At 43.9% G+C, this 26,620-nt stretch overlaps 1 protein-coding gene across 1 annotated transcript in view; it reads right to left on the reverse strand.

The window, feature by feature from the left end:
• Positions 1–26,620, reverse strand: part of SPATA7 (spermatogenesis associated 7) — a 75,803-nt gene that overhangs the window by 12,943 nt on the left and 36,240 nt on the right. The window contains exons 6-7 of the mRNA XM_054972287.1: positions 4,280–4,761; positions 1,573–1,639 (exon numbers count right to left, since the gene is read on the reverse strand). Of these exons, the coding sequence (XP_054828262.1) occupies positions 1,573–1,639; positions 4,280–4,761 (549 nt within the window). The remainder of the gene's footprint in view (positions 1–1,572; positions 1,640–4,279; positions 4,762–26,620) is intronic.

A 26,620-nucleotide genomic window follows, 5' to 3' on the forward strand; every position in this document is an offset into this window, starting at 1 on the left:
CAATCTTGCACTCCTAAGTGATCTCCACCAAAACGAGTAGGGCTTATCATGTCATGCGTAAATCTTCTTCAGTAGACTTAACTGATTTAACTCTCCTCAGGATTGTTAGAGCACCTAACACTGAGTTGGATTGTGGCTTCTATCCCAGGTTGCCAACTTTCGGCTGATGTAAACTCTGTGCCTTTCCCATCAGGGCAGATACCTAAGAGGTAAAGCATCCCCCAATCACTGTATGTGCATGTCAAGACTTCTACTGCAGAGGGGCTATGGCTCAGTGGTAAAACGTCTGCTTGACATGCCGAAGGTCCCAGGTTCCATCCCCGGCATCTCCGGTTAAAGAATTTGGCAGCAGGTGATGTGAAAGCCACTGTCAGTCTAAGCAGACAATACTGACTTGGATGGATCAAGGGTCTGATTCAATATAAGGCAGCTTCATGGTTTCATGTGTACTGGCTGTATAGGTATTTTTAAAGATGTAGTGAAAATGCAGCAGTTACCACACACATACTCGGAAGATCTAGAGATTTTTAGACAAGAAAACATGCTCCAGTTCTCTATTTCTCCTTACTGGGTGACCTTGGGCCAGTCGCACTGTCTCAGCCTAACTTTCCTCATAGGATTGTTGTGAAAATAAAATGGAGGCAATAACAACAACAACAACAACAACAACAACAACAACAACAACAACAACAACAACATTCGATTTATATACTGCCCTTCAGGACAACTTAATGCCCACTCAGAGCGGTTTACAAAGTATGTTATTATTACCCCACAACAATCACCCTGTGAGGTGGGTGGGGCTGAGAGAGCTCCAGAGAACTGTGACTCGCTCAAGGTCACCCAGCTGGCTTCAAGTGGAGGAGTGGGGAATCAAACCCGGCTCTCCAGATTAGAGTCCCGTGCTATTAACCACTACACCAAACTGGCTCTCAATGAGAAAGATATAAACCACTTTGGGTCCTCATATTGGGGAGAAAGGTGGGGTCTAAATGAAGTAAAATGTAACAAAGGGAAAAAAACAAACTAGCTGTGAAACCTAATAAAAAATAATTCTGTTATAATTCAGTCAAATTTACAGCAATACTATAATCAACTTGAACAGGAAAAGCAATGTATGCAGGGAAAGTGATTACAAATACAAAAGGCAGGGCATCATATAAATTATTAATCAACAAGAATTCATATACAATATTAAAGTGCTCATGCCTGAAATTGACCACAGGTCTATATAGTAACCACCAAAGTCCCGGTAGGTTTGTAGCGTGACGAATCTGACAATGCGAGAAAAGTCTTCAATGCAATGAAATTCTTTAAGGGAAAGGCGGTGTATATGGTCTCAAAATGAGGCAAAGAGAGGCGGTTACTATATAGACCTGTGATTGAATTATAACAGAATTATTTATTTATTAGTTAGGTTTCACGGCTAGTTTGTTTTTTTCCTCTGTATATTACCGTGATACTCTCTATTTGTTTGTAAAATGTAACAAAACAAAAAAATTTACCCTTAGGAAGGGCCTGATACAAGTATCTTGTTGGATGCAAATCACCTAAACGTATTACTTGATTTACCTCCTTTATGATCTTCTGAAAGTCAGCTACATCCCTTTTTACAAATTCTTCAGATTCAAGTTGAAAACTACAAAGATAAAATAAACTGATGTAGACAGATCTTGCGGAATCCACAGTCCAAGAGATCATTGCATCATTTTAACGTCTAGAAATCCTCACAGAAATTCTAACCCTCTTAGATGACCGTGACAATCCCTGGTATGCCCTTCTTTGTATGATGTCAGCGCTCTAAATAAATCTAAGCCATTTGCTCGGCTTTCACTGAATCTGAGAGTACTGGGCAATGGCAACACACATATGGAAGGGATTTTAATAATTGTGTGGACATGGCATCTCAGTAGTTGAGAAAGGTATTCCTTCAGAGGATGTAAATCCTTTAAGGACGACAGGCCAGGAAAAGTTAAGAAGTCTCACACTCACTTTCTGGCACGACATTAAATGGACAGAAACTGGAAAGTTCCTCCTCAGGCAAATTTCAACTTTAGGAACTGCTGGTAGTAACTTAGCCCTGTGACCATTCAACAATCTATCTGACAGTCAAGAGATAATATTACCTTTGGAGAAGACAGATATGTGCATACATTTGGGGTAACGCTATGATGGCAAGCACTTCCTGTTAATAGGCTCAACTATCTCCAGGCATTGCTGCTGTGTATCTTCCATTAATATTAATTGAAATGAATAAAACATTGAAACAGTTAAGACCATTTTGTCCGGCAATGCTGTCCTCCTCTCTGCTCCCTCCCAAGCAGCACTGTGACAAAAGGAACCTCCCCAGGCCCTGCACCACCTCCTCCTTCAGCACCTGGCTGCAGGTACCTCCACAGAACCCCTGGTCACCTTTCCCAATGGAACAGCAGCTGCCAACATCCATGCCCAACTCTTGGCAACAACCCCCAGCCATGCAGCCAGCTCACCTTTCTCCTGCAGTAGCTCAACTGCAGCCAGGTCCACAGGAAGTAGTTGACAGCCTGGGCAGCCACTGTTGAGGGAGCCACTGGAGAAGCTTCAGAAGCAGGAGGGGCAAGCCAGGCAGAGGGCAGAGCAAAATCTCCACCCTGGGCTGAGATGGGGTGGGAGGGGCCAGGAGACGGCAGTCTACCCAGCCATCCCACCAGATAGGCTGGAAGAAGGGCCACTAAAGGAGGCTGGGCAAGTATTGGGTGGAAACTCAGGGAGGTGGGAAAAGGGAATCCTTTAAAAGCAGATTCCTGTGAGGGCCAAGGAGGAAGGCAAGGGAAGAGGAAGTTGGAGGGCCCCGGCACTTCCCTGGCAGGAGAAGGAACAAGGTGATGCAATTCCCTGCCCTGCCTGTCTGAGTCCTGAGGACCCCTGTCTTTGGAAGCTGGCAGTATGGAAGATGACTAGATGGGGGCACCAGTGAGAGAGGAGCCTCACACATTTATATAACTAAATGCCGAGTATTACAGAAAGGATGTGTAGCAAAAACCAAGGATGTGCATTTGGGTTTGCGGTTCAGTAAAAAAAACAACCCTGAATTTTACCTGATTTTTAAGCAAGTTTAGGCAAAGTGTTGAACAACCCCAGCTTCCTATATCATAACAATTTTCTGTCCAACAGAAAAGATGCAATACAGGCTTAAATCTATCCCTGAAACCAATGATTAAAAGAACTTAACTTGGCTGGATAAAGCCCTGAGCTTTTAAAATAAACATGTCATTCCACGTGCTACAAAAGAGAAAAGCAAAAAGTCTAGCTAGATTTGGGAAGGGAAAAAGGTCTTAAAAATATGCATTTGCTAACTTCAAAACAGGTCTAGAAAGATAAGCTGAGCTATTATTTAATAACTTTAAAATTACTATAATTTGGTTGGGGGGGGTCCATTCCCTTGCTTGAGTTTGCTTCTAATTGCAAGACTGTCTCTTGCTGCATTTTGGTTTGGGTGATTCTCTGGTGTGATATTGGTCCTCTTAGGGAAACAATGGAGAGTGGCTGGTCAACTGGCACAGGGGTTTTGAGGGAGGCTTCAGTTTGGATCTGTTGGGCTATCTGGTGTGGAGATTGTCATTGGGAGTGTGCTTGCGGCCACGGAAGCCATGATCCACGTGTTTTTTCAGTGGGAGTCATTTTCCCCCACAATAGAAACTAATGGAGAGTAGCTGGTCAGCCTGCTCAGGAGGCGCAGGGGGTTTGGGGGAGACTTCGGTTTGGTCCCTGTTTACAAGCTCACAAGGTGATCTTGGGTAAAACTGTGGCTTCTCAGCTTCAGTCTACTTGTCATCTTTATTGCAAATGGCAACCTCTTTTCCGATGGTGCAAAAAGAAATTAAATCGTCTCCAAAGCATATGAATGCTATATTATGTAATATTAACAATACTAATATATTCCAATCAGAACCATGTTAGGCCTGGTTCTCATGGAAATTTATATGCATAGTGAGGCCATGGACCCACTTGCTTCCACCAGTTTGATGTAAAGTTCTCATCTGGGTGGACCCAATTCCTACAAAGGATTTTGATGCTTCAAAGAAGATGGAAGGATCAAGGAAATTGGCTGTACAAGCAAAGAAATATGCAGACGATATATGGACTGCACAAATTAAGTTACGGGAGGGAGAGTACATGGACGCCCCTGCATACATTTCTGTAGTTTAGACTGCGTGAATCAGCAGCAGTCAGATGCAAGAAGAACCGTAAGAAAGATCACAAGATGAATGCACTTGGCCTCCTGAAGGAGTTTCCTCACCCGCTTATGTCAGTCTGTGTTTCTGCTTCCACATGCTGTACTGGAATTTCTTTGCTTTTCCGTTTTGCTGGAGTATAATATCTGTACTGCGATAGGAAGGATTTGGCGTCTGATTTTAAAGTGCGTGGCGTGAATGGCTGCTGGCCATTGGTAAAATGTTCCGAGTGTTTCTCAAGAAGATCCCCACTTTGTACTTTGGATTCCGCCTTTTGTGCCTTACGGGGATAACAGTTCACAATGCCGTCAGAAGAACTACAGGAAACTCTGGAGTGAAATCTGTGCAGACTTGTTGTGCTGATACTTGAGCGTGAGACTGAGATGTTGGAGGCTTTCTGAGCAGCTTTCCTAGGGTATTTTTCAGTATCGGGGAAGTCTGAGATCTGCTTCTCTGGAGATGACAAGGAACCTGACACATGCTTCTGTTCATTTGGTGCATAGGAGGAGAGCTCTATATTGCTTCCTGCTTCCAATGAATCCTGGTGCTAAAAAACACAAGCAATAAAGTTCTACAGTGTGACTGCTGCCTCTTTTCATTAAAATAGACAATTTTAAAAGCAGTAAGCAAACTATACTTGTGAAAAAATAGCCTTGAGCAGGCATAAAGAGGGGAAGTTAAAATTAGTGTAAGATAGAAAATTGTTTTCCATGGGTTGGTTACCACAGTCCGTGAGTGCAAGGATCATGGGATGTTCTCCTCCTTCTTCTCCCCCCTACAGCCATTTCCAGTCCTCCTGAGGCTGAGAGACTTGTACAGACTAACAGTTGCACTGGTAGGGTAGCCATAGCAGGGAGGGTGAAGGGGGTGAAAGTGCTCCTTTCTGTGAGTGGAGCTCTGGCTCACAGATCTGACCAGAGTACACACTATTAGTACACACATGTCCCTTGACCGCAGGAATAAACTTTCTCAGGATTGGAAATAGCTCAAGAGGAGGGAAGGCAAGCAAGATCCCTGTCTGGTGGTTTCTGCTGCTGGTTTATGAGATCCAAGCCCATATCTTCTTTGTTGGTGATTAACAAGTGCAAAACATATACTATGTGGATTTTTTTTTTTGCAATGTGTGGATCTGCTTTATCCAGGTAATCTATACACCCCAATGAAAGTTCCATAATGCCTTTGGTTAGTGTTTACCTAAACTCACTCACCTTTAATTGGTTAACTTTTCCATAAAAACCTATGTTCCAAACTGTATATAACTCTTGAGCCTCAGGAAGAACACGTCTTACCAGTTAGAACAGCCTTTGCAGCAATTAACAAGCAGCAAGAGCCCTTGCACTGACATAACCGTGAACATTTTCAAGTTTATTTAATTAAAGTGCCGCTGTATCCTCTGGGATGACCTGCAAGTTGCTGTGGCAAAAATGTTCAGAATTTTTGAGGAATGTAGGTCCCAGGAACTCCTTGGTTCTGTGCTATATAGTTTTGAGGCCACAGAGCAACATATATACCTTTGAGGGGATACCACTGAAGCCTAATCGTTAAAAAAGAAGACACCTTACATACACTATTTGCACACACATTAGTATTAACAGCTATTCATAGCTGTATCACGTTTGTAAACAATTACAGAAATAATGCAAGAAATCTGCACACTGAATGCCTTAATTAATAAAATACTTGAATTATTTCAGCTAACTACCTTCCACCTTTTTTCACAGATTTATTGGGGCTCCTACGCCAATTCATATAGATAATCCTTTGGTACTTATTTCAGGTCTCAGAATCTGAACTGATTCACAGCCAGTTTACACAGCTCCCTTTTCCAATTCTGAATGGTGTATGTGAAATTCAAGAGACAGAATTCAATATCGAGTTGAGTTTCCCTGATACTAAGCAAGTAATTCATGTGGAAAATCTGTGTACATAGTTTAATTTGTAGGTTAGTGGACTGTAGGTATGTTGGAGCCCCCTGCCCCCCTGGTAATGGACCACGAGGGGCTGCTGGAAAGAAGCTAGGCCCCTCCTACACTCCTCCTCCCCTGCTCTCCCCAGCATGAGCCCCTTGCCCAGGATGAGAAGCCCACCCTCCGCCCCACCTTTGCCTCCCAGCGGCAATGTTGCCCACTGGTGAGTCTGCGAGCTCCTTTACTGGCAGAAAATAGTGAAGACTTGAAACGGCTGATGAAGGTTAGAAGAGAAAGTGCCAAAGCGGGATTACAAATGAACATCAAGAAGACAAAAGCAATGACTACCGAGGAATTACACAGTTTTAAGCTTGACAATGAAGAAACTGAAACTGATATTTTCTATTCCTTGGCTCAACCATCAATCAATTGGGAGACTGCAATGGAGAATTCAGAAGGAAACTGAGACTTGGAAGGGCAGGCATGAAGGAATTGGGAAAGGTCCTTAAGGACAAGGATGTGTCGTCAGGAATGAAGATCAAGTAATCCACACTATGGTATTCCCCACTGTATGGATGTGAAAAGTTGGACAGTGAAGAAAGTTGACAGGAAGAAAAATCGACTATTTGAAATGTGCTGGGGGATATTTTATGGATACTATGGACAGCCAAAAAGACAAAGAAGTGGGTTCTAGATTAAATCAAGCCTGAATTCTCTCTAGGAGCTAAAATGACAAAACTGAGTTATCCTACTTGGTCACATCATGAGAAGACAAGACTCACTGGAGAAGACAATAATGCTAGGAAAAGTGGAAGGCAGGAGGAAAAAAGGAAGACCCAAAAATAAGATGACTCAATAAAGGAAGCCACGGCCTCCATTTTGAAAGGTCTGAGCAAAGCTGTTAACAACAGGACATCTTGGAGGTCTTTCATTCACAGGGTCATCATAAGTTGGAAGTGACTTGACGGCACATAACACACATATTCATATGAGTGTGTTGAAGCGATTGTCTGAAATGGCTGTCATTAAACAAGTCACAGGCATGCACAGAATAAATTTCTGGTGTTCCTGAAACAGTTCATGGAATAAACACTGGTAATTGGTGCTTGTCATGGTTAATTCATTCAACTTAACTTTATAATCTTCACAAAACACTATCTTCATTGGCAGAAAACCTTTGGGGAAAGTTTTCATTGGCTCTCGTTTTTGCCTACTCTTAAACAAGACAGTGTGATGCATATTGTACAGAAAAGATGTTGCACGCAGGACTTACAATAACCATGCCATTAATCTATATGCCAATAATCTTTTACACTTCAGAAACTGACAGTTTATATAATGTCGAGTCATGGAAAATCTTTTTCCTGATCTTTGTTATGCTGCATAACTAGTACGTCAATTCATTTTAAAAAATCCAGAAAAACAAACATTTGCTCGTACTTTTCTCATGTAACGTCTGCCCTTATCTTTTCTGAAATCCAGTGAACAAACTTATTCTAGTGGCAACAGTCTGAAATGGTTTATATGCCAGTGATGAGAGAAGAACATTAATATAGTTATTGGGATGGAAATCAACTATTCTTTGGTGTTGTTCCACAAGAGGCAACATAATTTCATGACTACAACAGAATTTGGTGCTGAACCACTATTTTATAGCAACAGAGGCAAATGTGCTTGTTAATAAACAGTGTAGTGATAGTCCTAGTAAGAACGTGAATCTGACGCTACTGCTGTTAAGTAAGTGGGCAACAGGGAAAACGATGATGTTTCTTGGTCCTGCTCTGATTAGGAGATGGAAAACAACCTATTTCTTCTTTTCCTTCATCTCCATCTATCTATAAAAGCCTTAAGAGTCCTATCCAAAAATCATCTTGGAATTATTCAGGATGGCAAATGTAAAGCAGAGACAACATAACAATAAATTTTAAAATATGCCAGCAAAATCTGGCAATGTGCTGGAATCAATGATGTATCAACAAGGAGAGGCTTAGAATGGTGTTCCCCATGATGTAGTTTTTTATCCTCTTCATTGTTAAAATAGGAATCTGCCTGATACTTTTTGCCCATCTCACTGATTTTTACTCCACATCTCACAAAGAGCCACAATCACAATTACCACGTGCAAATGGCACGAAAAGGGGTGCTTTAAGTTTCAAATGCTACGGCGCTTGCTTCACCTGATGGGAGGGGGCATCGGGTGAACCCTCCTCCTCCTCCCATCAGGGGAAAAAAGCAGCGGGGCAGGAAGTTTGAAAGCAAGGAGCACTTTTCTTGCTGTTTGCAATGCAGACAGCTAGAAAAGCACTGCAGGAGCGGCTGCTGCGGGAGCGGCTGCTGCCGCTTTGCCCAAAGCAATACAAATCGCTTTGGAAAGCTTTGCTTTGGGATTCCCAAATTGGATCAGCAATGCTGAGGTAGATTCAGGAATCTCAAATCTTTATAAATCGAGCCCGATTCGGGTTGAAAACCCAAACTGGAAACCCGAAGCGCACATCCCTACTGTATTCCCTGAATCCCACCCCACCAAACACACATATAAATAATCTAACATTGATATTAAATATATAATCATAACCAGAAAGGTGGGGGGTTTGTTGGAGAGAACTGGCCCTTTACTTTCATTTGCACAAAGCCCACAGCTCAAGAAATATTAGCAGCTTATCCAAGCTCCAGTCTTTCCACCAACAGTTGTTTTGGTGAGGAACTACCTGTCAACAATAAACCCAACTGAGGAATGGCCTTGTCCACTTTCTGAAAATATGGGGTGGCTACCACACTGGGGAATGGTGCTGTGAAGAGCCTCAGATAGAATGTCGAAGAATCACATGTGGCTCCTGAGCCAGTAAGTATCACTGATCTAGATCAATATTGCCTGTTCTGACTGGCAGAAGCTTTCCAAGGGCTTAGGCAGAGAAATAAAGCATGTAAATTACTAGTGAGCTGTACCTTCTCCCAAAAATTGCTTTATGCAGAGTTAAAAAAACAAACTACATCAAGTAAGTGTCTAATAATGTGAACTATTTGGTGGGTCCTATGAAGGGTTATTGCCTTTTCAGTCCTAGGAGAATGAATGTGCTGTTTACCTAAAGCTTTTGGATTGTACTATGTACAATGCAGGTGGAGAGAGGATATTTCTGAATGCTCTCCTCATTAAAAAAAAATCCCTAAATGCAAAAAACTAGCATACCATGCAGAAAAGTCCAAGCTTAACTCTCTCTTGGGATATGCTAGTTAAGTGGTTGTGCTGTCAGTCAGCATTCTGCTGGTTTGACTCCCAATCCCGCCATGAGCTCAGCAGGTGGCCTTTGCTAAGTCACTCCTTTCAGCCCCAGCTGTATTGTGGGGATAATAACAACACCGACTATGTTTACTACTCTGAGTGGGCACTATCTGTCTAGAAGAATGGTATATAAGCACACTGTTGTTGCTATTATTACTGTTACTATTATTATTATTATTTGTCAACAACATACAGTAATGCTTCCAAGAACTTCTGGCAACATGCAGTCTTTCGCCTGCACTCTGAAGTGGTATTAGGGAACCTTTTTCATGTGGTTATTCTTAATGTGTAGAAAATCTCTAACTGTGGAAACAGAGAACAGTTTCAGTGAAGTTGAGATATGCAGACTGCTGCTTCGCTCTACTGGCAAGATCTCTGCAAGGCTAGCGTACAAACCAAATAACTAGTTACTCTCTGATATTATACTTACTTTTCTCTGCACACTTCTTGTAACCCCTTCTTGAACCTACCTTTCCACCAGGCATTTGAGATGATGACACAGGTGAAGAAATGGCTACTAGGGCTCTGGCTTTAATCTGAACCCCTCCTCCCTGCCATTAAGGGACCGATTCAATTTAAATAAAACCTCAAGGGAAGGGTTCTCTTAGAGTTAGTCTACATGTTACACTCACCAAAGGTCTGACATCTGTGTGATGAGTACCCACTGCCTAGCCACATTAATAAATACAGCTTGCCACGCAGTTTGGAGCTGGATTAGACAGTGAGTTTACTGTGCCCATGAGCATGCCATCTGCTGGTGAGGAAGCTCACCGGATGACAGCTCTGACACATGCAGTGAATTATATTAAAGCAAGTAAATAAATGATACGGCCAGGGGCTGGGAAGCCAATCTAGGCAGCGAACACAACTTCTAGCCCAACGGTCAGTGTCATCTTTGCATCTGAAGCACAAGCTAAAATGACCCCTTCTGGTCTCAACTGAGGCTCCCCCGCCCCCCAACACAGAGACAGATATCAATGGAAGGAAAGCAGCACCCGAAATCCGCTCCCTGAAATGGGCAGCGTCTTTTTGTTTTAAGGCAGGGCTAGACTTGCCTTCTCTTTTCAGGCATCAACAAGGGCCGTGATTCCTCTACAGCTGCCCCCATTTTACGAAATGGTCTCCCTGAGCAAGTGAGGAGGGTGCCCTTCTTCAAAAATTTTTGCAAGGCTGCTTTATTTGCTACAGCTTTTATTGGAGTGTGAAGTGCAGGCATTTTATTAGGTTGGGAGGGGGGATTGTGGTTTTACTGTTACTTGATGTTTTTAAATATGGATCGTATGCTGCCTGAGACACTGGGGAATGGCGAGATGAGATAATATAAATGTTTTAAATAAATAAGTAAAAAACAGTCGAGAATCCAGACTCCACTAGTGTAGGAATGTGACTCCTTTGTCCTCATCCTCCTACTCTGTTTCCTCTTGACTCCTCTGGTTTTCAGGGTCTTTCATTTACTGAGACAAACACAGATAGCCCGAAAGGCATGCCATCAAAATGCAGATGCGGCAGTTTCACACTGTACTAGAACTTCTAGCCTGGTTTCATCTGAAAAGTTTGCTACTTTCAAATGCCTTTGAAAGCTCTGGTTCATTTTCATCGTCTCTTAAGACAGCTTCGTCAGAGCTGAGACAAGGGCTGCATTCTCCTCTGATTTGTCGCATTTTTGAAAATGTTTCTGAAGATGTCTTTTTTTGGAAAAAAATGCACAAACAACCCAGCAACGAAGGAGAAGAGAAATAAAATGTAAAAATAGCACATAAGTGACAATATTAAGTCTGCAACCCTGGCCCACCGATTCTTCCCTGACAGTGCCTGCTATTATTGATTTTTTTCCACCCCAGCTGGGCTTCCAACTCAGAGTCTCTCTACACAAGATATCTTACACGGGGATGTTCAAGTGAAAGATCTTACACTTGTTCTCTCATTGTGGATACACGTGCACTGCTAGGGAGACAGAGTACACTTGAATATAAGACCACACAGAAAGTAAATCACTTGAACGTCCCCATGTAAGATGTCTTGTGTAGAGAGACTCTCAGAAATAAGTGCAGCTGAGGGATAAGCAACCTTGCTGATGGACAGAGAAGCATGCAGGGGAAAATCAGAAGTTTCAAGACGGCTTTAGCACTTCTTCCTTCTGCCTTTTAATCTTACCCAGTAAGTGGTTGAGGAATGCACAGCACAGCGCAATCCTTAACGAGAGTTCAAAACCACTGAAATCTACTCAGAAATGCACTCGAAGTTACCCCCAAATAGTTCCTGTTATCTCAGCAAACACAGGTTTGGGGATATACATTATGCGTAGCTTAGCCCCTTAATTGGGAGTAAGATCCTTCACATTCTTAATAGACATCCATAGGAAAGCATGATGAATTTTATAGAGCAAACAGTGAAAGCATCTTTTTAAAAGAACTGATGACTGGCAAGAAAAATTATAGGGGGGAAAGGTTATATTAATTTTGTAAAAAAGTTTTGCAACTGGAAAATGCCACATCTCCCAATCACTGAAACTAAGCATTAAGACCATAATAAGAAACAATAATCTCAGTGGGTGAAAAAAACACAGCTCAGGTAATGGCTGAAATAATGAAACAACACATTCAGACGTCACAAATAAACCATGATTTGATCAAACGACTAGTTAGCTGCAACATCTGAATGCAGACAGTCTAAACTGGTATTTCAAACTATGGTTGGCAGGCAGTTTGTTATCCTCAGTCTGTACAAATTATAGCTTGTTGTGATGCCAGATTCACATGCCGCAGTTTGTAAGGCATATTTGAAGTTCCTTTGGCAAAGAGCAAAACTAGAGAATGTGAGACATGAGTCCCTGACCTATTTCCCTGTCAGATGAATGAACTGGGTAACTTATCTTGAAAGTGCTCCATTTAGTACCACAGCACTGTGAGTAAGGAAGAAGGGCTTTTGGTTTTCCCATGCTATTTTTGCCAGTGAAAACAATACTGGAAGGCCCTGATTTGCCCCCTTCTCTTTCTCCATGTGCCTATCCGAAGAAAATGTGGGGCAAGAGAAAGGGGTCAAAGTAGGTTCCTCCACGGCCATTTTTGCTGGCGAAAATGACACAGGAGGGAACCAGAAGCCCCTTCTCCCACCTCACAGCACTCTAAAGCTGAACAGAGCAACAGAGCAACTTTCAAGGTCAGTTACCCAGTTCGTATGTATGACAGTGACAGGTTGGGCACCCATATCCTGTATCACACGTAACATCTAGTTTAGCTCCCAGAGGCAGCAGTATACAGAGGATTTCCGCCCTGAAATGAAGGCAAGGAACAGGCAATTTAGACACAAAACCAGGAAGCATTCCTTAAATCCAGCTGGCTAGCCAGAGTTAGGTAGACAATTCACAATTTAAACAGAGGTCTCCAACAAGTCACTTGTAAACAGCTCACTGGCTCTGGTTGAGTAGCTTCTGCAGACCACTGAAGGGCACCCCCCCCCCAGTATCTGTTTTAGGGTTTTGAAAAAAGCTTTTATTTCATAGGATTTTCTGCGTTGCTTAAAGAATGGCCTGATTTGTGGTGCTCTTCTAGTCCACATTCTGTTTCTAGGACAGAATAAAACCTGGTAAAATGCCATGGACTGGGCGGGCAGGGGGGGGAGTAGCTCATCACATTTTTCATTACCATGGTTTATTGTGACATCTAAACACAGTGGGTGCCAGAACTTAAGGGGTTCCGAATAGAAAAGTGCAGTGCTTATTCGGGGAAGGGAAAGCGCTGCACCAATTTCCCACCAGTTCCAGTTTCCCCCTCAGGACTTCAGAGAGCCCACTCAAAAGCCTAGAAAGATGTGTGTTTTAATAAGAAGCCTTTGTTCAAATGTGGTAGGCTGATAAGGAGATCGACAAGTGACACGAGCCTCATCATTGCAGGCCTACGATCGGGAAATAATGCAGCAATTTACAATCTGGGAATATCATCTCAGGATTGTTGTCTTGCCTGATAACCACCTATGCCTTCTCCCCACTCTCACACATGAAAGAATGTCTGGTGTATTTCTAATACACACCTCTGCTTCCTGTCTTATACTATTCTCTAAAAAACTGAATTCCATCCACCAGAGATAACAATCCTACTACTGCTCACAATATCCAAGAACAAAAGAGAGATGAGTTTCTTTTGATAAAATCAGCTCAAATCATCCATCATGCAAAGAAAAATGTAATACATTCTGAACTGGCAACTTGTATGCAAGACTTTTAGACAAATTGTTATGGTTCGAACATAACAATCCTGTTGTATCAGACGAATGGCCCATCTAGTCCAGTATCTTGTTTCCTTCAGTGGCCAGCCAGATGCCTGCAGGGCCCACAAGTAGAGCGTGGAGACCAAAGCCTGACCTTTCCGATGCATCTTAGCACCCAGAATTATACTGGTGCAAACACATAAATTCTAATGAGCTGTAGATGCAGAGGAGTTAGCCGTGTTAGTCTGTGGTAGCAAAATCAAAGAGAGTCCAGTAGCACCTTTAAGACTAACCAATTTTATTGTAGCATAAGCTTTCGAGAATCAAGTTCTCTTCGTCAGATGCATGGTACAGAGACTGGTCAAATATAGAAGAGGAGGGAGGAGAAGGGGAGGAGAGAGAAGAGGCAATTGGGGGGGAGGGGGGTGCAACCAAAACATTCCGTTGCTAGTATATGTAAACATCTCCTTTTGGTGTGTGGATCAGTTGGCTTCAAAAGGAGTTTGCCCTGTTAGTTTGTAGCAGCCAAACAGCTAGACCATCCAATTCCAATGCAGTACGAGCCTTCGATAACCACAGCTCTCCTTGCCAGATGCATCTGACAAAGAGATCTGTGGTCCCCGAAAGCCCACGCCAGGTGCCACTGAGCTCCCCCAGACCCCGCCTCTGTAAAGGAAATCTGTTACCTGTGATAATGTGATAACCATTCATAGTCCCTATTCAGTCCCAGTTTGACAGAGTCAAATTTGCATATGAATTCCAGTTCAGCAGCCTCCCGTTGGATTTTGTTTTTGAAAGGTTTCTGTTGAACGTATCAACCGTATCTGCTCCAATGCTCTTGACCGAGACTCACACTTAAGAGATTTACAATTTACAACGAGCATTTTTGGGACTACAGTACCCACCAAATGAAGTGAAGAAACAAATCAACAGGGCCAGACTAGTACCCAGAAACAGTCTGCTCCAGGACAAACCTAAAGGAACTAACAACAGAACACCACTGGTTGTCACCTATAGCTCCCAGCTCAAACCCATCCAACGTATCATCAGTGAGCTACAACCCATCCTGGAAAATGATACCTCTCTCTCAGAAGCCCTGGGTGGGAGACCTTTCCTTGCCTACAGACAGCCCCCCAACCTTAAACGACTTCTCACTCACAACCATGAATCGGCCAGCAGAGTCACCAGCACAGGTACCAGGCCCTGCAATAGACCCAGATGCCAGCTCTGCCCCTATATCTACCCAGGGAATACAATTACAGAACCCAATGGCATCAACTACACTGTCTCTGGCTCTTACAGCTGCTCATCCTCCAATCTGATATATGCCCTCATGTGCCAACAATGTCCTTCTGCTCTGTACATTGGACAAACCAGCCAACCTCTACGCAAAAGAATAAATGGACACAAATCTGACATTAGAAATGGAAACGTCCAGAAACCAGTGGGAGAACACTTCAATCTACCAGGACATTCCACCAAAGACTTAAAGGTCGCTGTAGTTCACTGATCGCTTCCCTGCTCGCCGCTCACCCCGATGGCCCTCCTGCAGCTCGAGGGTTCTACTGGAAGGGGCTGCTGGGCTGCGCCATCCGCAAGCAAGATGAAAACTTCCCCACCCGAGAGAGGACCCCACTGCGCAGCCCTCCTGGCTCCCCTGCTCAGGCACCCGGGTGCTGGAGCATGGGCAGAGCTGCTCACCGCAAGGACCATCCACCTACCCCCCCCGCACAGCCACGGCCTCATCCTGCTGGCACTGGGAGTGGGGGGCTCAGCTCACGGCTCCATCAAGCCATGTGCATGCTGGCCCCATGGCCCTTTGGTGGGGGACGAACTGTGGCCACCGGGCAAGCCCAACCCCACACGAAGAGGGTGGGGTGCAGCCCAGCTGACTGCAGGCCGCGGCCTAGGCTGGGTGACGCAGGCTTGCTCGGTGGCCACCTCATGCTGCTAGGCCAAGAGGAGCCAGAAATGCTGCTGGGGCTGCACTCTCTCGGTGGCTGCCTCCAAGGTGCAGCAGCCGGACAAGGCAGCCGAACTGATTGTACCCGGCCTGCCGCTGGACCACAAGAAAATGGAGCAACTGCCGGGTGAGTACGCCCGCCCCAGAACACGGCTCGTCCCCTGCCAAAAGGCCAAGGCCCCCGCTCCCAGCAGCGGCAGGATGAGGCCATGGCTGTGTGTGTGTGTGGGGGGGGGGTGGACGGTCCCTGCAGTGAGCGGCTCTGCCCGTGCTCCAGCACCTGGCAGTTGAGCTGGACAGCTGGAAGGGCTGCATGGCGGGGTCCTCTCTCGGGAGGGGGGGGAAGGTTCCATCTCGCCTGTGGGCAGCACAGTCCAGCAGCCCGTTCCGGCAGAACCCTTGAGGTGCAGGAGGGCCGTGAGCAGGGAAGCAATCAGTGAACAACAACTTCCATCAACCCTGCCCAGATTAACTCTTAGAGCCAAGCTACAAGCCAGACAGGACGTCTACACTTCCTGTCAAAACTTGCAGGAAAATGATACAAGTTCCCCTCGTGTCAGGTGTCACTTGTAGCTTGGCTCTCAGCGGAGTGGCTTACCCAAGGCCATCTGCTGAACTCATGGCAGTTGTAGGATTCAAATGAGCAGAGTGCTGATTCACAACTCAACCACTTACTTAACAACTATGCTACAGCAGCTTCTGGCAATCTTTTGCCCTTGAGATGGCTGATTTTCACACACAGCCACCTTAAGAATGGATTGTTTCACAACAAAACGCAATAGGGGAGTTAGCGCCACAGAAAACTGGGGAGTCAGCACTCTTGAAGACTTTGATTGACTTTGAAATGGAGAAAGTCATTTAAGATTTACCGAAAATCCTACATTAGAATAAGGCAACACATTTTGTTCCTTGGGGAATCTTTCTATGGCTTCTAATTTATACCGAAGTATGAAACCAGATGAAAGATACTCGACTCAACAGCTAACCTTCAACTAAAATGTGTTTATCTTTCATACAGAGTCCCACAAGCTAGGAAAATGCTATTGAATAACCCTGACAGTACAAAACCAACCACAGAACTTCCTAGCTTTGACTCTCTGCTCAGCCTCCTGGTACAGTCTTTAAAAAAATACTGCAATCTGCACAAATAGGATATGTTTTATTGAACAGAAGAACTTTGTAACACTTGCTTAACCTGATGAATTGCAACAGGCAAAGGGCACAGCTGTCGTTTTGTCAATGTAATTAGGTTGCGTTTTGAACGCCCACATTACAAAAAGAAGTTAAAAGACTGATTTGAGGCTAACTCAAAGTGTAACATCATTTGTCATGCTGTAAAGCACTGATGCACTTGTGGCTTGCTATTTTATATATATTTTAAAATCCCAAATCAAGCAATGATAGAAGTTCTCTTGGATCATTTACCAGAAAGATGGGTGAAAGGTTTGTTACTAGGGTTTTATCGGAAAACAACACCAGATCTTGATGGGCCTTCCCATTTATTTCTCATAGAGGTCTGACAACGTAAGTTCATACCCCAGAAGCAATGCTCTTATGTGAAATGTGAATTTTAGGGAAGGATCTACCCCTTTTCCCCATGACTCCTAAAAATTCACCAGCCTTGTCAAAGTTGATCACATTTATCATCCGTTTGCTGGCGACGGATCCAGAAGTTCTCATTTACAGTTCACTGATACATGTGTGCATTTTACAGATTAGGATTCCTCTGGGGAGGGGCATATTTATAAATCTGAATTCTCTGGTGTTTAATATATTAGCATTATGTAAACTTGATTTGCCTAAATATTTTGCAATTAAGCTAATATCCGTTTGAAGTAATTGCAGTTCGCATTTGTAATCAACTCTTCTCTTTATGCTGCTGAAAATTAGCCGTTTTTCTCTTCAGCCTATCATAGATTCTGTGTAACGAAAGCAGCAAGATTTCTGTATACCAGAGATACTCAATGGCTCAGGAGCCACCTGTGGCTCTTAGACATTCCACCTGTGGCTCTTCTGAGCACCATTGCCCAAAATGGCACATGCCTCGTATTTCAGGAAAGTGAGCAAGGGCCTTGGCCCAGTAGGGATTCTGGTTGGCAAAAGGTTCCCTCCCTAAAACACCTACCTCTGAAGGGACAGGTAGGTTGCAAACATCCCCGAGCTGCAGGCATCATGCCAGAGATGGAAATAAATTTGGATCTTCTGGTTGATGGTAACTGCAAATGTCCATGAGCCATGGAGTGAGTACCACTGCCTTAATCATTGTGTATTATGTCCCAGGGTATTGTCTGAAAGCACAGGATATGGCAACATTATGGAGAATAAGGAAGTTTGAGTCCTGCCCAGATGGCAGATGTCCTGGGACCAATATGAATGCCCCCTTGATTTCCATGGAAGAAAGGCAAGATAGGAATGCAACAAATAAATACATGTAAACTGCAAGAAATGTACTGCAAGAAATGTAGGATGCCATAGTACTGTATGGCAGTATCAGTTGCAGCAAAGCGTTCTGTAATGCCCGGCAAGTTAAGACAAGCAGCAGGAATTAGACACGATGGGTAAACGCAACCTCCATGTTCAGAGATACACTACCCCTGAATATCAGGTGCAGGGACAAACAATGGGGGATCAGCTTCCTAGAAAGCAACTCCCACCCACCCCCAAAGAAAACCATACTTCGTTTACTGAATCACAATAGAGATTCTGTCTGAAAAAGCACTTGCTGATGTATGTCAATGCAGAGGTATCGAACAGACGGCCCACTCTAGCCTTTTATGTAGAGCATGCATAGCGAAATTTCAGATGTTACTTGTGATACTCAATAATAACAATCATAATACATGCAAACTCAAGATGTCATGAAAGACGAGGAAACAATGAGATGCGAGGCCAGTGAATACATTTTTTTAAAAAAGTCAGATGGATAAATCAATGCTGAGATGGACTAATTGGTATGATTTTGTCAGCGCTATTTAGGAAAATGTATTTATCTGTGAATAACAGATAAATAGTACAGACAAATGAGAGCAACCAAGCCCTGAAAAGCATATTCATTCATCAAAGGTGGATCATAATGCTATAAGGAATTCATATACTATGGATTTACCTATTGTGCTTATTTTGCCACTTTTCTTTCTGTTATTTGGATATTAAGATTGATTATCATCTACTTTCTGGCTGCAACAGCCAAGAAATTGCTAACGGTATTATAAAGAAGATCAATGCCACTTAGTAATAAACTGCTCCCTACCATACCTATGTAAAAGTGTATTAAAATGCTTTAAAAAGGTATTTAAATATTTTTACTATAATAATACAGAATGAAGAAAAGCATAACTCAGATGGCAGTTACGCAAGATAAATAGACATGCTAAGACTATTTATGTTCTCCTTTTCGACAGCATAAACCCAATGCTCCCTAACAATTCCCCCTACCCAGTAACATTATATTTTAATTTGTGTATTTAAAATAGTCATCTTTCCATTATTCTTGATAGTTAGATAAAACAGTCTAAGTGGTAACAAACAGACAAATTATTTATATATATTTTTTAAAAGTCTTTAGGCTCCCTCACACCTATACTTACAATGCAATCCTAATGGGCTTAGACTGGAGTCTCTGCTCTCTGCTGTAAGATCATTAAATGACTACAAAATGGAATAATTTAAAATATAGGAGTACATCCAAAAATAGAAAAAATACAGCTGCAGCCACAGCCACAGCTTGAATGACTATGGGATAAACCACATTCATTTTTTATTTCCCGTAACAGTTTGGTAACTTGCAGGAAATACTGTATAAAAACTGAAACAGTCTTAAATATTAATCCTCCCATGTCCTCAAGGGTACTCAGGTGCTTTGGTGCAGATGGGCTTCCCAGGTGATTTCAAAGGAGCGACCAAATTTGCATACAACAGTGGAATGTGTTCATGGATTAGGCGGTCCTTCCTCTAAAATGAACAAGGAATTTCTCTCAAGTTGGAGTCTTATCATGCTGCAAGCAACCATAAGATATAACCCAAGAATCATACATAATTTAAAAACGTAATTGTCCCTTAATCAGATCTAAGAAGGTTAAAATATGGAAAGAGAAGTGTGTCATGCGCATGCTTTCTCCATTCACTGCTGCAATTCATTTTGAATCCAGTAGTATGATGTGGATCTTCCAAGCGGTATGGGGACTGTTACCAAAGATTTTGAGCCTTTGCTAGGCATCAGGGAGCTTGAACAAAAACCTTATGGATCAGGTACTGGCGCACTATTCTCTGCATCAACAAGGTCACTAGCTGGAGGCAGAATACACTCGTTCTAGCTGGGAGAGTGACCCAGCAGGCAATGATTCTCTTGCCTTGGGCTGCTAGAGTCAGTGTGAGTGTTACTGAGGGAAATAAAGACTTGCAGACCTGCCAATTTCCCTCAGCCTGGGCAATGCATCAGCCATCCATTGCCATCAATGAGGGAGAAGAGGCAGCAGTCAGGCAACCTTCCATTACACATGAATTCAGCTCTAGCTGAGACACCCTCTCTTCCCAATTAACAGCTGCCTTCTCTGAAGCAAGAAAGAAAAGAGGCAGCAGTCAGGTACGATTGTGTGCAGAGCCAGTTTCAGCAGAGAGCTTCTTTCCTCCTAGATACAAACTGCCATTAGACCAAGATGGGTAGCTGCGTTAGTCTGTCTGTAGCAGTAGAAAAGAGCAAGAGTCCAGTAGCACCTATAAGACTAACAAAATTTGTGGTAGGGTATGAGCTTTTGTGAGCCACAGCTCACTTCTTTAGATATCTGAAGAAGTAAGCTGTGGCTCACCAAAGCTCATACCCTACCATAAATTTTGAGTCTTATAGGTACTACTGAACTGTCATTAGTGAGACCGAAGTATGATGTAAGGCAGCAGCAAGGCATTCTTTCAACATGCCTGAACTGAGACCTCATTAAATGATGTTTTAACATATTTGTATTCATTTTTAATTGCTATAAAGTAATGTTCCCCAATGTGCTGCCCACAGGCAACATGGCACCTGCTGGCACTTCATGTGCTATGCACCCTGGGAGGCAGCCTAGGGCAGGCAGGGTGTTCTGATCAGCTATGCAAGGGGCAGAGGAGAGGGGCTAGGATAAGCAGCAATCAGCTGTGAGGCAGGCAGAGGAGGGGGGTGAGGTGGCAGCACAGTGATCAACTGTGTGGCAGGCAGAAGCCAGAGCAACAGACTGTGGTGGAGCTGTGTGGTGGAGACAATGTTTTACCCCCTGACTGGCATCTCTCTCCATTTCCCTGGTAGCTCCTGAAGCACAGTGTGAGGAAACCAAACACTTCTCCTCTAAGCCAGGGCAGAGAGTAAAGCAGGAGAAAGAGAGATGCTGAGGCAGGAAATAAAACACCGCATTTTGCATCTTGTCCTAGCATCTCCTAGTATCCACCAACCCCCTACCCCCACCCCCCAGGGTGCAGCACTAGCAAGCGAAGCACTTCTCTTCTTTACTCCTGCCCCTATCTTTGAGAAGGGAGTGGCTTCCTCATTCTGTTGGGGGGAGGGAGAGAAAGAAAGAAAATGCCAAGAAAATGCTATCCCTAGGGGCTTATCTCTTGTGTGTTTTATTCCCCCTTTCCACTCCCTTGGGCTTCTTCTGTTTTATATCCCTCCCCCTTTGTAAATAAATAAAAATACCAAAGGTGCCCACAGACTCAGAAAGGTTGGAGATCCTTGCTACAAACCAACTGACTTAAGAGGCTGCCTAGCGAACCTTTTGTTTACGTCCATTTTGTCTTTTTCCAGCCCATCTGCTAGTCTTGCCTGTTTCCAAGGTACCTACTTAGCCCTTCACCTGACTCTTAAATGTGTCTTAACCTCATTAGAGAAGCACCACGTACATTGTCTCCTGTCCTTTGTGTGGATTCATGGAGCTAGATAGGGCCCATCTCTGCATCATACACATTTTCCAAAAGATATGTGTCATATATGTCTGTCTACATATCTGCCACGAGTATTTTTCTGTATTTTATGCTCTGTACTGATCCTTTGAGAGTACATGAAGTTGCCTATCAGTGGCCTGTTTGGCTGGGAGTTGTTAATCTTACAGGTGCCTACTGTGGTGTCTACTTTCATTTTTGCAGCCACTTGAGAATGTGTCCTTGAGTGCCGGCTGAGCCTGGGAACTAAAAATGACTTCATTTTTTGCTTCTCTCCTCCAGTTCTTCTTTCCTCCTATCTCAACGCCCCCCCCTTCCTGGCTCTTTTGCGCCAGAATCCTAACCATCCATATCCTACAGGAGGGAACTCGCCCTATAACTAACCCCTCCAAACCTCTACACGTCACTTCTGCCAATACCCTTGTCTGTGTTTGCTGATACTGATGGATCTCTAATAAAGTAACTTTAACTCATACACTGTAGTGTGGGCAGTGGAGTATTATGGGGATCTAACTGCTAGAACCTGACAATATGTCTAGCAATGAACCTTGAAATACGCTGTGGAATAATGCAGAATCTCAGATTTGGAAAGGCCCGAGTCATCCAATCCAGTGTCCTTCCCCCAGACAGGACATCCTGTTTTTAAAGCATCTGGAACAGATTAATATGAACATATGAAGCAACTTTATATCGAGTAAACCCAGCTAGCCTAGTATCACTTAGCCTTGCAGTAGCTCCTCAAGATCTTGGGTAAACCTCTTTCCTCGTGGAAACTTCTACACCCCTGAGCTGCGGACCTGTCCTTCAAGGCCTCATAGCATTGCACGGAACTGTACTCCCAGGCCTAACTCAAGTCTGAGTGCTTGTAGGCAAGCAATTCTCTTTGTTCTGTCTGTGAGTCAAACAATATATGACACAGATTTGTTCCTTTTTCCTCCCACAGGGCAAAGACTGGCAAAGACAGGTGGAATTTTGACGGGAGGAAAACAGACGGCAGAGAAAAACATAAATTACCCTCTCCTTTCCATGAACTTCTGCTTGAAATTACAGTTTCATGTAGCAGCTTTGGGTAAAATGAGAAAGGGGAAAAAAACACTGCAGAAGACATCCACACAACTAAGCACTCTATGTAGTCAGACCCTTTGAGAAGAACGGGTAGGCATGAAGAGCTGTTTTCTCAACACTGGGAAACTTACTGATTAAAACAGCTTCAAGAGTCATGCGGCCTAATCACATCCAAGTGAAAGCAATATTCTACGTTTTTGTTTTTGCCAAGTCTCTACAATAGCCACGAAACTCTTAGGAGTCAAACGTTCCGATCTAGGCAGTAATTAATAGGTCTAAGACAGACGTAACCCACATGAGCAAGACCTTTATAGCTTAGCAGAAAAGAAAATTAAGAACAAACAATGAGAACACAGCCTTGGGAAAAAATATGCCTATGAGCAATTGCATTTTCATCCTAATGAGCTTGGGGTGGCACAAATAATTCGTCCACCTTCCATTTTATTATTACAATAATCCAATGATGTAGAGCAGGCTGAGAAAAGAGAGCGACTGGCCTGAAATTATCCTATGACTGTCACAGCTCAGTGGGCATTGGAACTGGAGTCCAACTCTAACCTAAACTCCTCACTAGCTTTCTAGTGATTGTGATCCTACACATACTTATCTGGAAGTTAACCCCAGTGGAATGAATGGGACTTGGAGATACAACAAAGAAGCAGAAGCTCTTTGCAGTGAACAAGAAGCTCCACAACATGCATTTGTTCCTGGATGCATGACTGGGAAGCTGCTGTTACTCTTCAGGCCTCTCAATGTGGAGAGATACAACTGTCGGGAGCCCACACAAGAGGTACCAGGGTGGCTACCTGAACACCATGTAGGTGAACAGCAGCTGCGTGTGGACAGCAAAGCCTGGCATGGATTCAGAAGAATAACTGGCCCATGCCAATGCACCTGCATAGCGATGGTGGGTAGTGGCATTCCCTGTGCCTCATCTGCAGACTCCACATGCACTCCAACCAAAGCAACAAATCCTCTGGCCATATTTCTGGGTGCCCAGCAAGGGAAGCTGGCTGTGGCCACCAGTGAACTGCCACATAGGCTTCTCCACTGTGCAGTGAAGAAATACACAACATAATGCTGCTGTGTCACAGGGTAAGCAGTCCTACACATTACAGGGGAGAGCAGTGGAGAACTCAACACCAAGATAAGAGTTTTCAGTGGAAGGCTGATGTTCTCTGTAAACACATAGTTATGCCTTAAGGGGCTTTGAAATGCCATTTACTGTGTTGTTCTACCTCAATTAAGTAAAAAAAAATATATTAATTTTTCAGTCCTCTTAAAAGGTTTTACAATAACCCTGAATATCACAAATATCATACATTAACATAGGCCTCCTGATAGCCTTGTTAGTAAGAGTTGTAAAGAAATTTCATCTAAGGGCTAAGAAAGAAGGGACAACAACCTTCATGAAAGAAAATAACGGTGTGTAAAAGATACCTTTAATTTGACAAATCTTTTCCTTCAAAGCAAAACAAAAAAAATAATCCTACATATCATATATCCACCACCACCCCCAGTCATGCAACAATTCAAAGCACGGTTATTATCCAGGAATCTAATAATGCCATCACTCACCCTGTCAGCTACAAAGTAGTCATGCAAGAATCAACCAGCTAATGACCACTATTATACAGCAGCTGGATGCAAAATATACCCCTGTGTGTATTTTTAACCCAAAATGAATTCTGTCAATTCTATCTCATTGCTATGAAAATAATATTATTCTTCCCAATGTTCAGCTACCATAATCCTATCAGTGTCAGCTGATGAGGTTGGCTATGCTGCTCCTGATTGTACATAAATTAAAGTTCATACAGGGCTCATCAATGAGGAAGACAACACATTTTTTAATAATATCATCTTCATAACAAAGGACACGATCCAATTAAAGCAAACTAATTTTAGCTTGCACAGATTGGGAGAGTGGACAAATTTAACAGTGCAATTCTAAACAGAGTTATGCCTTTCTCAGTCCACTGTAGTCACTAAGCTTAGGAAGGTGTAACTCTGTTTAGGATTGTACTGTAAGTCTCTCCCATTTACTGATTTGCTTAATACTGTTATCCACTGGTTTATTTACAGACATGGATCATTTGCATCTCCTCCTTTCAGCTTCCTTTACCTCCTGCCCTGTTTTTTCCCCCATTAGTTATGTGCAATCCTATACCTTGACCCAGCTACATGTAGAGCGTTCGGCACATGCATCCCTATTTACTTGAAGAATCACATGCATAAATGAGTCCCTACATGCACGTTTCCTTAGAATGTTCTGAATCAGAGCCATTATTTATTTATTTATTTATTTACTTTATTTATACCCCACTTTTCTCCCCAAGGGAGACCCAAGATGGCTTACATAATTCTCCTCTCCTCCATTTATCTCCACAACAACCCTGTGAGGTAGGTTAGGCTGAGTGTGTATGATTGGCCCAAGGTCACCCAGTAAGCTTCCATGGCAGACTGGGGATTCAAACCTGGTTCTCCCTGATCATAGTCCAATACTCTAACCACTACACCACTCTGGCGCTTACAAAAACATTACATACACAGGGTCCAGGCTGCTATTTGTTGGAAACTATCGTAGCAGGATGAGGCCACTGAAGCCAGCCTGCCCACTAACAAAATGATAATTGATGGGGAAGCTGACTATGGCAACCAGGGCACATTCCCTGCTCCTGGCTGTAAACATGTATAGTTGGATCAGGACCAAACCACACAGGGCAGAGACAAGAGTCTTGTAGAGGCGATCTGTTCATGCACTGATTGTTTGCATGGAGATGGAGAGCAGGCAAGGAGCGTGTTGGCCCCGCCTTCCCCCTCTCAGCAATCACAGCATGGTCTCCATGAAGCAAAAGAGCAGAGGAAGCATCCATAAGCACACTCCCTCCTATGCAGATGACTTGGTGATTGTGTGGAGGTAGGAGAGCAAGGCAAGTGCGCGCTCTCTGTTTTTCCTACCCACATGCTCAGTCCATGTATGGACAGGTTGCCTGTACAGGGCTAAGGCAAACCAGGGGGAGGACAGAGCTGCTTTGGAATTGGAATATTATTTTAATGATAACATCAAATTGCACTAATTAGCACTCACTAATGGAATATTTCTGTGAATGAGTTATTGTATGATATAAGGAAATGAAAACTGCCCAGTTCTTTAGAGCTCATGATAAACTAGCAACAAAGCCTGTTGTGGGGGGAAAAATGACAGGCTCTAGAAAGGGGAGCGCGGGTAGGCAGGCATTGCCTTCTCCTCCATGACTGATCCCGGCCAAGTGAAGACGTGGGGGAGGGGGGGATTGCCTCCTGGCTCGGGAGGGGGGGGGATTGCCTCCTGCTCTGTGCCTGATCCTGGCCAGGGGAAGGCATTGCCACCTCCTCTGCTCCTAATCCCTGCTAGGTGAAAGTGGGGGCGGGCATTGCCGCCTGCTCCACACCTGCTCCCGACTGGGTGAAGGTGGGGTGGGCATTGCTGCCTGCTCCATGCCTGATCCTGGCAGAGTGAAGGGGGCGGGCACTGCCTCCTGCTATGTGCCTGATCTTGGCCGGATGAAGGCAGGGGGTGGGCATTGCCTCCTTATACATGCCTGATCCCGGTGCAGGGTGGCTGGGCATTGCCACCTGCTCCGCTCCTGATCCCATCTGGGTGAAGGGGGGGGGCATTGCCAACTGCTCTCCTCCTGATCCTGTCCTGGGTTTTCCGCTGCAGCGCCCTCTCTGGAGGGGCAGGCTGCCTCGCCTGGGCTTCCCTCTGCAGCAGCACCCTCTGGAGCCACACCAGGATAAGAGGTGAGTTGTCAGGAACATGGCTTGTCTTTTATATAATAGGATTACAGAAGAGGTAGTACTATAAATTTTAAGCTTTGGATTTTCCCACGAATTGCCATTTTGCAGTAAAAGTACAGGTTGTAACATTTTGCCATAGAAATAGATTTTTGTATCTGCTGGTTAATGTGAGGGATTTAACTATTGGTTACTGTGGTTTCAAATGCAGGCCTCTGAAGGAGGCGGGCTGGATGGGGGAGTAGAGTGTTCTGTGATTGGACAGTACTGTACCTTAGGTGGCAGAGTGAACTGCAGT

The sequence above is a fragment of the Eublepharis macularius genome, chromosome 2 (assembly GCF_028583425.1).
Source record: "Eublepharis macularius isolate TG4126 chromosome 2, MPM_Emac_v1.0, whole genome shotgun sequence".
In the NCBI taxonomy this organism is placed as follows: domain Eukaryota; kingdom Metazoa; phylum Chordata; class Lepidosauria; order Squamata; family Eublepharidae; genus Eublepharis; species Eublepharis macularius.